The sequence below is a fragment of the Sinocyclocheilus rhinocerous genome, unplaced genomic scaffold (assembly GCF_001515625.1).
Source record: "Sinocyclocheilus rhinocerous isolate Xijiao unplaced genomic scaffold, SAMN03320098_v1.1 scaffold3201, whole genome shotgun sequence".
NCBI lineage: Eukaryota > Metazoa > Chordata > Actinopteri > Cypriniformes > Cyprinidae > Sinocyclocheilus > Sinocyclocheilus rhinocerous.
The window spans coordinates 1,797-18,273 of NW_015662182.1; the positions used below are offsets into that span (position 1 = coordinate 1,797).

The 16,477-nt window shown below is 42.6% G+C and overlaps 1 protein-coding gene across 4 annotated transcripts in view; it reads right to left on the reverse strand.

Moving 5' to 3' along the window:
- Nucleotides 1–5,799: 5,799 nt before the first annotated feature.
- Nucleotides 5,800–16,477, reverse strand: part of LOC107727967 (alanine aminotransferase 2-like) — a 19,421-nt gene continuing 8,743 nt past the window's right edge. For 2 of the 4 annotated variants that reach the window (XM_016538014.1, XM_016538013.1), the window contains exons 3-5: nucleotides 13,349–13,438; nucleotides 13,152–13,260; nucleotides 5,801–6,354 (exon numbers count right to left, since the gene is read on the reverse strand). In XM_016538014.1, coding sequence (XP_016393500.1) covers nucleotides 6,188–6,354; nucleotides 13,152–13,260; nucleotides 13,349–13,438 — 366 coding nt within the window. In that variant the 3' untranslated portion in view covers nucleotides 5,801–6,187. Of the gene's footprint in view, nucleotides 6,355–13,151; nucleotides 13,261–13,348; nucleotides 13,439–16,477 lie in introns of all 4 variants that reach the window. The other 2 variants (XM_016538015.1, XM_016538017.1) reach the window with 2 other exon arrangements.

Below are 16,477 nucleotides of genomic sequence, written 5' to 3' on the forward strand. Positions count from 1 at the left end.
GTTTTGATCCCTGGACTGTCTCCTTTTTTTATTATTGTCTGATGCCTGCCCTGACCTTTGCCTGACCTTGTGGATTACTCTTTTGCCCTGGATGTGTTTGTTTGCTGGTGTTTGGCCCTGCCTGTTCTGACTACACTCTTTGGAATAAAGCCTGCACGTGGATCCCCACTTTGTTGTCACGCCTCTCTTCATTACAGAATCACCAGTCACACCCGGATCCAGCAGCTTTTGAACATTCCAGGCCTATCATGGACCCAGTGGACCAGCTACTTCACCTTTGGCAAAAGGACATGTCTACTGTGGAGTATGTTCATCTTTTTTGTGAGATTTCGTACCGTGTGCCGATTTATGATCAGGTTTTGTTTAAGGACTTGTTCCATTTTGAACTCAGTGAGCCAACGAAATCATTGTTACCCAGAGGGAGTCATTGTTTCACTGTGGGAGAAGCAGAACCTTTTCACAAGATGGCTACCAACCCAGAAACGTTTTGCAAAATGGCTACCCGCCCAGAGACTTTCTACAACATGGCCACCGTTCCAGAGTCTCGTCCCGTCATGGCCGCCGTTCCAGAGCCTCTTTCCGTCACAGCTCCACTCCCGAGCCACCCAGACGCTCTCAAGCGACACTGCTTCAACTCTCTCAAGCCTGCTGGCCGCTACTCACTCCAGTTCCCCTGGCACAGCACCTTCAGTCTCTGTGATAGATGATGTATTCTTTACCCTATCAGTTATGGCTACGGCCATTCTGTGTGTTTGGGCAACACACACCACCGTAGTTTCCTCAGAGGTTGCAGCTCCTACTGCAGAGCATCCCGAGGTGGTGGCGCCCACTCTAGTCCCCAAATCTTTTTCCGAGTCCACTCTAGTCCCAGAGCCTGCTCCAGTCCTTGACTCCACTCCAGTTCCCTCGTCACGGCCAGGAGTGCCTTTTCCTGTTCCAATGACTCTTCCGGAGGTGGTGGCATCTGCTGCAGAACCTCCCGAAGCGGCGGCATCTGCTCCAGCTCCTCCTGAGGTGGCAGCTAGCACTGCAGGACCTTCCGAAGCAGCGACGTTCGCTTCAGCTCCTCCCGAGGTGGCGGCTTCTGCTGCAGAACCTCCAGAGATGGCGACGTCCGCCTTTGAACTCTCTGCCGGTCCAGCCGAGGCCAAAGAGGCCGCCTGTGAACCCTCTGATTGTCCTATCACAGCCAATGAGACCATCTCCCTCCCGAGGCGGTGGCGTCCGTTCCAGTTCCCGAATCCACTCTCGAGCCTGCTCCAGTCCCTGAGGCCGCTCCAGAGCCCGCTCGAGTCCTTGAGTCTGCTCCAGCTCCCTCGTCACGAAGTGCTGTTCCCTGTTCCAATGACTCGTTCCCTCGCCACAGCCAGGAGTGCCGTTCCCTGTTCCAACGACTCCAGTTCCCTCGTCACGGCCAGGAGTGCCGTTTCCTGTTCCAATGACTCTTCCCGAGGTGGTGGCATCTGCTGCAGAACCTCCCGAAGCGGCGGCATCTGCTCCAGCTCCTCCTGAGGTGGCAGCTAGCACTGCAGGACCTTCCGAAGCAGCGACGTTCGCTTCAGCTCCTCCCGAGGTGGCGGCTTCTGCTGCAGAACCTCCAGAGATGGCGACGTCCGCCTTTGAACTCTCTGCCGGTCCAGCCGAGGCCAAAGAGGCCGCCTGTGAACCCTCTGATTGTCCTATCACAGCCAATGAGACCATTTCTGAACTCTCAGTCTGTCCTGTTTCGACCAAGGAGGTCTATTCTTAACTCAGTGACTGTCCTGTCCTGGCCAGGAAGGCCGGTCACAAACTCTGTTTGTCTTGTAATGTCCAAGGAGGTTGTTTCAGAGCTCTATGACTGTTCAGTCATGGCTATGGAGGCCGTCTGTGAACTCACTGACTGTCTTGTCATGGCTATGGAGGCCATCTGTGAACTCTCTGCCTATCCTGTCACGGCTATGGAGGCTGTCTGTGAACTCTCTGCCTGTCCTGTCACGGCCAGGTCATGTTACAGTCAAGGAGACTGTCTATGAACTCTCAGTCTGTCCTGCCACGACCATGGAGATCATCTTTGAACTCTCTGCCTGTCCTGTCACGGTCAAAAGAGCTGCCCCTGAACTCTCTGCTCACCCTGTTACGACCAAAGATGCTGTTTCTGAACTGCTCACCCGTCTTGTTACGGCCGCAGAGGCCGCTGTTAACCTCTCAGTGCCTTTTGTTTCAGTCATGACAGATCCGCCGTGGTGTTCTTCCGCCCTGCTCTGGTGGTCTTCTGCTTTGCCCTGGTGGTTCTCTGATCCGCCCGCTCCGCTCTGGTGCTCTTCAGCTCTTCCTGCTCCGTCCTGGTGGTCTTCAAAGCCGTCAGCTCAGTCTGCTCCGCCGTGGTGGTCTTCAGCTCCGCTCTGGTGGTCCCCTGATCTGCCTGCTCTGCCCTGGTGCTCCTCGGCTCTGCCCTGGCACCCTGCTCTGCCGGCTCCGCCTTGGCTCACTGCTCTGCCTTGGCTTCCTGCTCCGCCGGCTTTACCTCAGTCCCCTGTTCCTCCCCTTCCTCATGGACCTAGTCCTCCATCCCTCCCCATGTTCCGCCTCTGCTCCACCTCCCTCCTGGACTCTGGTCTGTTAAGAACCATCTGGAAGCCGCTCCTAAGGGGGGGTGCTCTGTCACGATCACTCACTGGAGTGCCCATGGGCTCCACCAGAGGGCACTCCATCCCTGACTTTTATCATTCACCCAGGACTCCATTTCTCACAATCCTTTGCCTGGACTCATCACTCTCATTACCAGTTCACAGCTGCCTCATATTAGTAGGACTATAAGAATAGCACAGACACACTCTCTTTTCACTGGTGATTGAATATTGTTTAGCTCTTCCGTGTTTTTCTTAGTTTCCGTGTTTCTAGTTTCCCTGTTTCCTCACCTACGTGTTTTGATCCCTGGACTGTCTCCTTGTTTATTATTGTTTGCTGCCTGCCCTGACCTTCGCCTGACTTGTGGATTACTCTTTTGTCTTTGCCCTGGATGTGTTTGTTTGCTGGTGTTTGACCCTGCCAGTTCTGACTACACTCTTTGGAATAAAGCCTGCACGTGGATCCCCACTTTGTTGTCACGACTCCCTTTGTTACAGTATATTGTCATGCAAACATAAAAACATTATTTGCTGTTTTCTAACAGTATCTATCTGTGCTTTTATGGTTTTGCTCCTATGCCTATGCTGTATTTTTACTGTCCATTTTAGGCATTGAAAAGTGTGTACTCCATTTCCCACAGACACATAACATAAAATAAAAATAAACTTGCCAGAAAAATGCACACACCTGACATGACCTTGTGTACACTTTTTTTAGTAGTTTGAGTAATGTTGCGACACCAGTGGGCAAGTAAAGAAATGAAAATACTGACTTAAAGTGCTCTTCACATAAAATGTACATAAAATCTGAGTGAATTTTGAGGAGTGAGTCTGAGGAGTGAATTTTGAAGGAATATGGTGTTCTGGTTCAAACCGAATACATTTCTTAAGGGGATGAAGGCAAAAACATACTAAGCTCCACAAATAAATGTAGCCGCATGTTCTGTGTCTGTCGTTGCGCAGTATCAGCTTTTATCCATGCATGCATAAAAATAGGAAAGCTGTTGTTTCTATTATATATTTCAAGCTGGTTCGAGTCTTAGGGATGCACCTAAATTTTAGTCAAAAATCTGAACAGAAATGGTTACTTAAATTTGATAACAGAAACGTTGACATGGATAAATATACATTATCCAGGAATAATCTGATTTAATGTAAATGCTGTAGATATTGATAATAATATCCATCTGGAGAGCTTGCATTTACAGTTGATGAGTGATGAGAAAATAATAGGGATGCATCGATACCGATACTGGTATCGGTATCGGGCCCGATACTGAGTTTTTGGTTGATTGTAATCTATTACATACCTCTCTATCAAAGTTATCTAACATTATCAAGCTGAATTTGTTCTGACACAGTTTAACTCTGAGTTCTTGTCATATTTTATTACCATTTTCTAAACTATAGTGAATAAACTGTGATAATGTGAGAAATGTTGAAGGTGTCTGAATAAATTTTGGTTTGACTGTATCTATTTGATAAATGAAGTTAACCAACTAACATTATACATACTCTTTTGGTTTCTGTACCCAATATTTAAAAAATGTACAAATGCAATAAAAATATTGGTATCGGTACTTGGTATCGGCAAGTACCAAAAATAAAAGTATCGGTATCGGGCGAGTACTGGAAAAAGTGGTATCGGTGCATCCCTAGAAAATAATATCATATCATAACCCCCAAAACAATAAATAAATACATGCAATAAATGCACAGTAAATTTACAACTCTACACACAGGAAAAACATACAAATACACATGGTTTTGCTCACAATACAATCCACAAAAATCATGCAGTATGTGTTATTTATTGCACAAAACATGCTGAGCTGTTTGTACTGGTATTCTTCCTTAAGAATGTCTGTTTAGGAGTCTCGACACACAGAGGCTTTGAAATACGCTGGGGCTAGAGGTGGGCGGCATGACCAAAATTCTGTTTCACGGTATGACTTAATTTTATTTCATGGTAACGATATATTTTACGATATAGTTATTTATATATGTAGTTATTCTGAAAATTGACAAAAGGGCTTTATATTATAAATAAACTCAAATACTATAGAAATGAAAAGTACTTTACCTATTTTTCTTTTACTTTTATTTGGTAAATTATTTATTTAGTAAAAGCACACTCAACTTTTAGATTAACTGCCCCCAACTGACTAATATTAAATGCAACTTGTAGGTGCAATTAAACTTTAAATATAGTGTTTCTGAATTAATTTTAAATTATTTTAAAATAATTATACCTTAATATGTAGGATACCATTAATACCAGAGTGAAGAGTTCAATAGTGACCAGAAGGAGAGCAGCAGTATGCAAACTGAACATCAGCTACTGTTAGTGCTGACTAAGCAGTTTAAATTATACGCACCTTATAACCACGTCCTTATTTGACTCCAGCAGGGTGAAGACTGACACGTGCTCAGCCTTTCATATTCGCCTCTCACTGCGTGCGCGCGCGCGCACCTTGTGCATTATTAAAATGTGATCAGTTAATTTGAGCGTCAAATTGAGACGAATCACAAGAGGTGATCAGTGTGATCAGTGTTTGATCGTTTGGAGTTAGAAAAATATAATACGCGCGGTTGCATTCTCAATATTTAGTCATTTTGCCTCAGATTATGTACATTTGCTTTAACAAGCAGGTTGTTCATTGCTCCCTCTCTGTTGTGAGCCTGTGCGCTCCTCTAAACTGAGGGTGCTGCACTGCTCTCGCGGTTAACTGCTGCACCTTTGTTCCAACATGTTATTAACAACCCTTTAGAAAACTGAATCCTTTGTGGAACCTCCTGATCTGTTCATTCATCTTTCTCCATGTTTCTTTAACAAATGGCAGCGTCTCAGTCTGATGAGCATGTGAGTTAACCACGCCTACTTATTTACATGTCGCCGTATACACAGAATGAAAAAATCTGTTATGGCTGACATTTTATACCGCGGTAACGATATATAATGTCATACCGCCCAGCCCTGGCAATGTTTAGCATTGCTGCCAGCAAATGCTGGAAATCATAAGTTCACACTGGGTTTTGATTCTGGAAAATTGCAAGAGAGCCTTCTGTGTGACCACAAACCTTAGTCGGAATGGCCGAAAATTTGGTTAGGTTAATTACATCTAGAATTTTTAAGTAAAATAAAGTAGCGCAATAAAATTACATTTCTTTTAAAGAGCGGGAAATTGTGCATGTCAATTACCTTTTTCTGTGCCATGTCTCTCTAGACAGCAATATTACCACATTATTGCTGTGTACTATAATGCAGCTTTTTAACAGCAAAGCTATTTTACTGATAAAAGTCACAGGGCAGTGCTGACAAGTTTTCAGTGTCCTTGAGCGAGGGTGTCAAAATTCGCTCTGGTAAAAATTTATCTCAACTCACTGATTAAACCAACCCATCTGAACCTCATAATCAAAGTTTTCAGAATTGAAAACTATACAGGTTGGAGTATTGGAGCAGGGTTGGACCTAAGCTCCACAAGACTGTGAAGATGAGACTCTGGTCTAGAGTGTGTGATTCACATATCTATTTTGTATAAATCAATTCACATGAACACTTTAAAAAAAAATGTATGTTACATTTTGGTCTGTTTGTCATATCTGCTTACCACGATCGCATCACTGGCTCCTGTGGATAAGTAAATGTTGTCAGGGTCACATGTGATTCCTCCATCTCGCTGTTCAATGTACCGTGCAATGTCCTGACGAATCATTTCAATTCCCTGACTAGTACTGTAAGCACCTGAAATATCCAGAAAGCCAAAAAATGTATTCATTTGAAAAATGTTTGTGTAATAAATGCCATGTATATATGCCATGTATATATAACAGATAGTTTGAATGTCCTCTGAGGAAAGCAATATCTTTGTCATAGTATCCTTTCAATGGTAAGGGGATTTCTCATGACAACGAAAAACAAAAATAGATATGAAAAAGGTACAATGGAAGTCAATGCATACCGTCAACTGTTTGGTAACCAACATTCTACAAAATATCTTCTTTATTGTTCAGCAGAAGAAAAGAAAAAGCAAGGTCCAAACAAGGTTTGGAACAACTTGAGGGTGAGTAAATGGTGACAATGGTGATGGACTATCCCTTTAAAGTAAAAATAATGTCCTTGTTTCAGCCTTTCAATATAAAAATCTTACTGACTCTAACTCTACTATAAAGACTCTTTTCACCATCTAATGGTATAACAATGTAACCTCCACTGAAGTCATAATCACCATCGCTAACACATAGACCGTTTCTCAATAGTAAATATTATTATTAAATACTATTACTATTTATATAAAATATTATTTATTGAACAATCATATTTAATAAACAATAATAGCCATTATAAAAGGAAATAAACACAAGCAAATAATTCAGTCAAAAGTACAAAGGCAGTGCTCTGATACAGCATTAAAGTTATATAAAACGAATGGCTGCTGAGGCCCTAGAGCTCACATCTCCGAATCTTTATAAATAAACAGCATCTCAGGAATGAAAATGAGGCTATGAGGGTTAGAAGTACTGTGTTCAATGTCACTGTACTGTTGTTTAACATACCCATTGTTCATCTGGTGAAATGTCTTTAAAAAAAAAACTTTCATTAGACCAAAAAAAAACTCCATAAAACAGTTTTAAAAGTAGTGAGTTGCTGAAAATTGCATTATCTAGGACCTTTATAGAGTGCGTGCCATTGTAAATACTGTAATGGCGCTTTTCCACTGCATGGTACGGCTCGGCACGGCACGGTACGGTACAGCACGGCTCGGTTTGCGTTTCCACTGCAGTTTAGTACCGCTTTAGAGTGGGCGGGATTATAGACATGTCGTTAAAGGGTTAGTTCACCCAAAAATGAAAATTAGCTTGTGTTTTACTCACCCTCGAGGCATCCTAGGTGTATATGACTTTCTTCTTTCAGACAAATCCAGTCGGAGTTATATTAAAAACTGTTATGGCTATTCCAAGCTCTATCATTGCAGTCAGCGGGTGATGCAGTTGAACTGTCCACAAGTCGTCAAATATTCGCTTTAACAAGCTTCCACGTATGACAGATACTGGAAGTGAGAGAGAAGTGTTTATTACGTTTGAAATATGGATATTTTTCTTACAAAAATGCATGGATTCACTACAAGAGGCCTTTATTCACCCCCCGGAGCCGTGTGAGGCACGTTTTATTTGACGACTTGTGGACTGTTCAACTGCAACACCCGCTGACTGCAATGATAGAGCTTGGAATAGCCAGGACAATTTTAAATATAACTCCGACTGGATTCATCTGAAAGAAGAAAGTCATATACACCTAGGATGCTTCAAGGGTGAGTAAAACACAGTCTAATTTTCATTTTTGGGTGAATTAACCCTTTAAGGCTTTTTCATTCCACGTTGTCCCATGAAGCTCTCGCTGGATCCGCTTCTCGGCTATCAATGAGAGGAACGTCTGTATTTCCTCAACAGACCACGAAACAGCCATTATTTTGTTGTTTAAAAAAAGGTGTGCTCGTTCGAAACCGATGCGTTCATTCAAAAAAAGTTGCGTTCAATCCTCGCTGGCTGTGATATTTTAATCTAGTGAGTCTAGTGTCTCCTGTCGCAAGGTCAATGACGCAGGTAGTGACGATTCTCTCCGGCCAATCAGTGATCAGCAGGGTTTACACGCCACATATTGGTAACGGTACAGCTCGCTTGGAACCTCAGCCGAGGTGGTACTGAAAAAAGTACCAGGTACTGTACACAGTGGAAAACCCCCCAAAAGCGAGCCGTGCCGTACCATGCAGTGGAAAAGTGCCATAAGTCTATCCCCTACAGCCTCATTTTCATCCACGTCAAAATTCATTTTGCCTATAAATACATACAGCAGCAATTGAGACTCATCAGACCAGGCAACCTTTTGTCACACTGGTTTTTGGGTATTGTTTCTTATTTAGGTTTTCTTGTCTTTTATTTTGATATTTAACCATGTTTCATGTTGCTGTCATGTGTTTTCCTACCCTGTCATGTGATCCTGCTATTGGTTCCTTTGTTCAATGTGTCATGCTGTTGATTAGTTGTCTTAGTCATGTGTCTTGTTTCTCACTGGTTGGACTGTGTCACGTGACTTGTATTGTTTTGTATAAGTAGCCCTCATGATGCCATTGTCTCTGGTCGAGTATTGTTCATGTAACCCTCTGTTGGTGAGTCTTGTTCATGTTTTTGCCAAGCCAAGCCTTGTTCATGTTTTTGCCAAGCAAAGCTTTGTTCATGTTTTTGCTCACTGTTGGATTTTTAATAAACTGCACTTGGGTTCATTCCAACTTGCCTTCAGTGGACTAATCGTTACAGAATACTAGACCACAACCATGAACCCAGCAGCTTGTTTATTGCGCCTTCATCAAGGCAAACGGGCCATTGTGGACTATGTAGCAGATTTCTGTGAACTATGTTATCATGTGGACTTCAATGACACTGCTCTCAAGGACATTTCCCGTTTTGGCCTTACCAAAGAAATCTCTCAGTTAATGCCACCACATACCCCAGAACAATATATTGACTTTGCTTTGCAGATGAGTGGCTCTGCATTTACAGTGGGTGTCGTGGAGGAGGAACACGGCATCCCTCCAGAGTCCTCACACGACATGGCCGCCATTCCAAAGCCTTGTCCCGTCATGGCCGCCATTCCAGAGTCTTGTCCCGTCATGCCTGCCAAGCCAGGGCCTGTTCACGTCATGCCTGCCATGCTAGAGGTTTGTCACGTCAGGACTGCCACATCAAAGTCTTCCTATGCCTTGACTGCACTGTCAGGGGTGATTCACGTCATGCCTGCCAAGCCAGAGCCTCTGCACAAGATGGCCGCCATGCCCGCGCTATAGTATCCAAGCTCCTTTGGATGCGGAGCTTGGTCCAGAACTCATAAGAATGCTTGCCAGTGTGATGGAACCACATCTGATGTCATTGCGAGCAGCTGGCATCCCCAGGGCCTCAGCACTGGCTGTCACAGAGGCTGTTCCCCTATCCTCAGTGCTTCCTGTTATGGTGGTAGCCATCCTGTGTGTTTGGGCTACTCACTGCTCTGTTACTCAAGTCCATGCTCTGTTATTCAAGTCCTCCACTGCTCCACGGTCTATCACTGCTCCATGGTCTGCCACTGCTCCATGGTTCAGGTCCTCCACTGCTCCACGGAGGCCATATCTGAGCTCATTGCCTGTCCTGTCACCATCAAGGAGACCATCCATGAACTCACAATCTGTCCAGTCACAGCCACAGAGGCCGTCCATGAACTCACAGTCTGTCCTGTCACAGCCACAGCGGCCGTCTATGAACTCACAGTCTGTCCTGCGAGCAGCTGGCATCCCCAGGGCCTCAGCACTGGCTGTCACAGAGGCTGTTCCCCTATCCTCAGTGCTTCTTATTATGGCAGTAGCCATCCTGTATGTTTGGGCTACTCACTGCTCTGTTACTCAAGTCCATGAATCTGCCCCAGAGGCCACTCCTGTCCATAAGTCTGCCCCAGAGGCCTCTCTTGTCCATGAGTCTGCCCCTGTTCCTCCCGAGACGGCGGCTTCCACTGCAGAACCTCCAGAGGTGGCAGCGGCTTCTGCTGCAGAACCTCCTGTGGTAGTGACATCCGCTTCAGCTCCTCTCAAGGCAGTAGTGCCCACTTCTGAACTCTCTGTCTGCCTTGTCACGACCAAGAAAGCTGTCCATGAACTCTCTGCCTGTCCGGTAATGGCCATGGAGGCCGTATCTGAGCTCATTGCCTGTCCTGTCATGGCCAAGGAGGCCATCCATGAACTCACAATCTGTCCAGTCACAGCCATGGAGGCCGACCATGAACTCACAGCTAGAGCCTGCTCACGTCATGCCTGCCAAGCCAAAGCCTGCTCAAATCATGCCTGCCAAGCCAGAGCCTGCTCACGTCATGCCTGTCAAGCCAGAGCCTGCTCACACCATGCCTCCCGCACCACAGCCTCTGCACAAGATGGCCGCCATGCCCGTCTTGACTGTCCACACCTGTCATGACTGCCACGCCAGAGCCTCATCATGCCACTGCTGCCATGCAAGTTTACCCTAAGTATTTTTTGTTGGGGGGGGGCTATAGTACCCAAGCTCATGAGAATACTTGCCAGTGTGATGGAACCACCTCTGATGTCATTGCAAGCAGCTGGCATCCCCAGGGCCTCAGCACTGGCTGTCACAGAGGATGTTCCCCTATCCTCAGTGCTTCCTGTTATGGCGGTAGCCATCCTGTGTGTTTGGGCTACTCACTACTCTGTTACTCAAGTCAAGTGAACTCTCTGCTTGTCCTGTTGTGGCTGCAGAGGCCGCTGTCTATACTCTCTGTTCCAGTCCCGCCTTATCCGCCGTGGTGGTCCCCGGAACCATCTGTTCCACTGAAGTGGTCATCTGTTCCACCATGGGGATCTTCAGTCCTGTCTGCTCTGCTGTGGTAGTCTCCTGCTCTGCCGGCTCCGCCCTGGCTTCCTTCTCCGCCAGCTCTGACCTAGTGGTCTTCAGTCTCACCTGCTCCGCCCTGGTGGTCCTCGACTCCGCCCTGGCTTCTTGCTCTGCCGGCTTTGAACTGGTGGTCTTCTGCTCCGCGTGGACTCCCTGCTCCACCTGCTGTGCCACTGCTCCATGGCCCAGGTCCTCCACTGCTCCACGGTCTACCACTACTCCATGGTCCAGGTCCTCCACTGCTCCATGGTCTAGGTCCACCACTGCTCCATGGTCCAGGTCCTCCAGTGCTTCACTTTCCTGGCCCACCTTTGCTCCACGGTCTAGACCTGCCCTTGCTCCGGGGTCCAGGTTCACCACTGCTCCACGGTCTGCCTCTGCTCCACGTCCCAGGTCCACCTTGGCCCCACTGCCCAGATCTGCCACTGCCCCATGGTCCTGGCCTACCACTGCTCCTCAGTTCTGATCCTCTGCCATGTTATGATTCTGATCCTGTTCCCCTGCATGGGCCTAGCCCTCCATCCCTCCCCCTGTTCAACCTCCACTCTACCACCCTCCTGGGCTTTTTGAGTTTTGTTTGGGTTGGGGTGGGTGCTACGTTAGGGCGTCTGAAGCCGCCTTTAGAGGGGGGATATGTCACGCTGGTTTTTGGGTTTTGTTTTTTGTTTTGAAGGTTTTCTTGTCTTGTATTTTGATATTTAACCATGCTTCATGTTCCTGTCATGTGTTTTCCTACCCTGTTACATGATCCTGCTATTGGTTCCTTTGTTCAATGTGTCATGTTGTGATTGGTTGTCTTAGTCATGTGTCTTGTTTCTCACTGGTTGGATTGTGTCATGTGACCGATATTGTTTGGTATAAGTAGCCCTCATGTTGCCATTGTATCTGGTCGAGTATTGTTCATGTAACCCTCTGTTGGAGAGTCTTGTTCATGTTTTTGCTAAGCCAAGCCTTGTTCATGTTTTTGCCAAGCCAACCTTTGTTTATGTTTTTGGTCACTGTTGGATTTTTAATAAACTGCACTTGGGTTCATTACAACTCGCCTTCAGTGGACTAATCGTTACACCTTTTTTCAATCTTCTACTGTCCAATCAGTTTCCTGTTCTTAGCTGACAGCTCTTCTGCATACTTCCTTTGTAACGAGTGGTTATTTGAATTACTCTTGCCTTTCTATCAGCTCAAACCAGTCTGACCATTTTTCTCTGACCTCTGGCACCAACAAGGCATTTTTGCCCACAGAACTACCGCTCACTGGATATTTTCTCTTATTTGGACTATTCTCTGTAAACCCTAGAGATGGTTTTGCATGAAAATCCCAGTATATCAGCAGATTCTGAAATACTCAGACCAGCCAATCTGGGCATCTGGCAACAACCAAAGTCTCCTTTCCTCCCCGTTCTGATGCTCAGTTTGAACTCCCATCAGATCGTCTTGAGCCTGTCTACATGCCTAAATGGGTTGAGTTGCTGCCATGTGATTAGCTGATTTGATATTTGCGTTAACAAGCAGTTAAACGGGTGCAACTAATAAAGTGGCCTGTGAGTGTATATACACATAATTAACTAATAATCTAGATTAGTATATATCTTGTTCTCTTTTTCTTTAGCCTGCTTTTTTTCTGGATTTCTCTTTTCTCTAGCTTGAGCAGTGACTAATGACTAATGAATGTAAATTTAAGACTATAGAGTTTGTATTTCTAGCTTTCTGTGCTTTTCTAAGGTGTGGGGAGTTCACTTTTAAATAACTCCGTTAATCCTGGCATTATTCACACTATGTCAGATATTATTTTAGACCATCACCAACTGACTTTATTGCTAAAGTACTCTATATATACCCTTCACACCAAACACAATTAATTACCAAGAATATCCTGCACTAGTAAAATTTTGAATAGAAGGTATGGATACCTACGGAGCTATGTGAGCATTCTGGCAGAGTGGAAAATTAGACAAAAAACAATAACCAATAATTTTCATTGTCCTTGTGACGTCAGTCAAAAAGGAGAATCAGAGACTGAATGAGATTTCGGCAACAGTTAAGTAGATAGATGCTCATTTTGATTTCATATTTGCTTGAAGTATCTAATTCAATATAACTAAAAAGATTTTCCTGTACCGAGACTTCCTCCACCACACGCTTGGAGAATGCGGCGAGCTCTACTTTTGGCATCTTCTGGAAATTTGCTGTCTTCAAGAAGATCTGGATAAGAGCACAATGCCAAGACCTGACAAATAAAAGGAGCATACGTATAGTATGTACAAGAACTACTGCTCAAAATATAGCATGACATGCAAAATATTTCGTAAACACACCTGTCTGAAGAAGGTGATGGGTTTCTGGCCCATAGCATGGCAGTCACCGATGTTGGCTTTAATGACCTCTGTGAACGGCTTCTTTATTCCCTACATTGATGGAGCAGTTAATGAGAAAGTAGGAAAGGTAGGAAAACAAAGAGAATTAAAGAAAGAAAGAAATAGGAAAAAGAACAGAAAATGTATAACTGGGCTTCTTAAATAATTTGAGAATTTTCATCCAACTATTCCTTAAAAGAGCTCATTATATTTTTTTCACCAATTTCTGTAAATAAGTAAATTAGACAAATTTGCATAAAAGGAGGGTTACAAAAATGAGTAAACCCTTGATTAAATCAACAAACGCGTAATATTGTTGTATGTAGTATGTTCTCCATAACTTTAAGTACTGTATACTGCTCTGACCCTTTAGGGTACAAGTACAAGAGTACAAGTTCACAGCAAATTGTCACATTTCCTGGAGGTCAACCTCCTTGAGTACCCTGATGTTTCATGGAGGGTGTTGCTCAACTTGTCTCCACAAAATTCCCTCACAGGTGCTCAACTGTGATTAGGTCAGGTGAAATACTTGTCTAAAGCAGGATTTTCACCTTGTGATGTTGAAAAAGTACCTAACAACTTTAAGGCCCCAATTTACTTCAAGTGAAATCAAAGACCGAAATGGTGTGATGTCATTTCGAAATAGCATGCCAAACTTTCCAGAAAAGTTTGCTCTGGCTGGTAAACACCTGTCAGTCTACAACTTAAGTGTCTACCACCTGTAAACCGAAAATGTCTGGACAGTTCCACAGGTGCATGTGCAATAATTCTATATGGTTTAAACCCTTTCCAATAAAATCTATAAAGCTTATTTGGATTTTATAAAAATGTTAATAAAAACGCAGTATTCCAAAAAAGGGACAGTATCCATAACAATATCATAAAAGAATATTAAAATATGGTGAAAAGTTTTCATGGGAAGCCTATGCCCAAGGACTAACAAAAGGCTAGAAATGCTCCTGGCTGCAACACTCTCTTCATACTGCAGTTTATGGCACTGTTGTTACTGGGGGAAGAGTTTTGAAGTACTTCCACTTTTGGATACACAATATTTTAGAAAAATTTATATTTTAGTCAGAATTATTGTGCTCTGTTGTCATTCTGTTGTGCTCTGTCTGTTTAACGCATATGCGCACACTTAGTGCTCGTTCCGTGTAGTCTTTGAAGTTTAACGAAGACTCGCTGCCTGGACAAGCCTTTATGCAACATGGAAGTACTCACGTGAATTTCTAACATTTACAGACAAGGATGTAACCATAAGATGCAAGTTATGCAATGAGAAAAAAGATCTCAAATGCATTTATCAGCACATGCATCTGACAGGAGGGAAAGCCTCTTTAAACTGTATGAGTTAGTTTGAAGCACGTCTCATGTTTAGGACAACTTGACTAAATTAACTTCATTATTACACTTTCTGGGTGGACAACAGCCATGCATTTCATTGCATGTCTTTGATGAGTATTTAATTCTTTGGAACTCTGCTAACCAGATTTTTCTGCTAACCAGACAATTCTTCATTGATCTAAATGTTCTAATATTATTAAAATTATAATCACATAGTATAACCATAAATTATGATCTGTATAAAGTCATTATGAATGTTCCTCATATTTTTCATAAAATATACGATTATAATATTAATTTAATATTAAGTGCAGGTAAGTTCAGCTTTTCGATGTTTAATAATCACTCAAGATATGTTTAAAAAAATAACTAAAATATGTAAGAAGCAGGAGGTGTCATGTAGAGAAAATGTGCTTGCAGAAGATAAGAGATCATCATCTGTGAGAAACTGTCTGACAGTGGACAGCCAACAAAAACAAACTGTACAGAGCATTTGCTTTCTAGAACACTGGAGGAACATCACACAAACCTTTCTAAGCAACGTAACGAAACAAGATAATAAAATTTAGAAAGTGAACAAAAACTTATAGGTAAAACACTAATGCTTTCATAACCACTTGATGTGTTAAAAATTTTAAAAAATAAAATTTAAATGCTCTGATTATATAATAATAATAATAATAATACAAATAATAATTGTTATTATTATATAATCACAAAATATTACTATTACTAAATAGAACTATTAAACAAAAAAGTATAAAACAAAAATAGAGTATTTAATAAAATTACATAATAATAATAATAATAATTTGTTGATACTTCCAATGCTTTTGCATATTTTATACCTTTGTGCATGTTCTCAATAAATTTATCTAGACAAAAATAAAATAATTACTATTTCTGAGATATCCAAAATCCCCTCTGTAAAAAAGAGTATTTATCCAATGTTCAGATTAATGTATGCAAATTATTGCATATTTAATTATATGTAATTTGCATATTTAAACCTAACATTTCAGCAAACGTGTAATACAATTTTTTTTTACAATTCTTAATATAATCAATCAGCTGGAAAAAGTATGGTGGTATATATTAATTACATTTTTACCCTATTCAAAGGCAATGCCTTTAATATGAAATATGATCCAATAAGCATATGCAAGTAGTATCTCTTTCTTGACTTATTTTCTGTGTCTGAAACTTAAGGTGACCTCTGCCAGGTCAGTCAGCGACTTCACACACAGACTTTTGAGGCACCACAATGTCTAATAATCTTAAAACAAATAAAGTTATATTTGGTGACTACAAATCATAGGGGAGCATGGGGCACAAAGTAATGCGGGGTTAGTTGTAACAAACATGGTTTGAATATTTCCACACATGCTAGCATAACAAAATTTACAGTATTTATTAGTTACCATATCAACATTATATAGAAAAAAATTCGAAGATATCAATGAACATTTATTTTACCATAGTAAAATTAAACTTCTGGCTTAAGTAAATTTTCCATCTCTGTTTTTATTAATCATTTAAAATTAGATAAATCTGCTATTATTTTAATCTCCAATCTGTCATTTATCAGTTTAGATCATTTTTTTAATGCTTCGCTAACTAGCAGAAGACAGCAACTGGTTTTAAACTCCAGTTGTGCAGATGGGGCACGTTGTAACACTGCGTTACAATGTGCTATTCTATGACATTAGCGATGTAATTTACACTAGTTACTTTAAAGGATTTTAA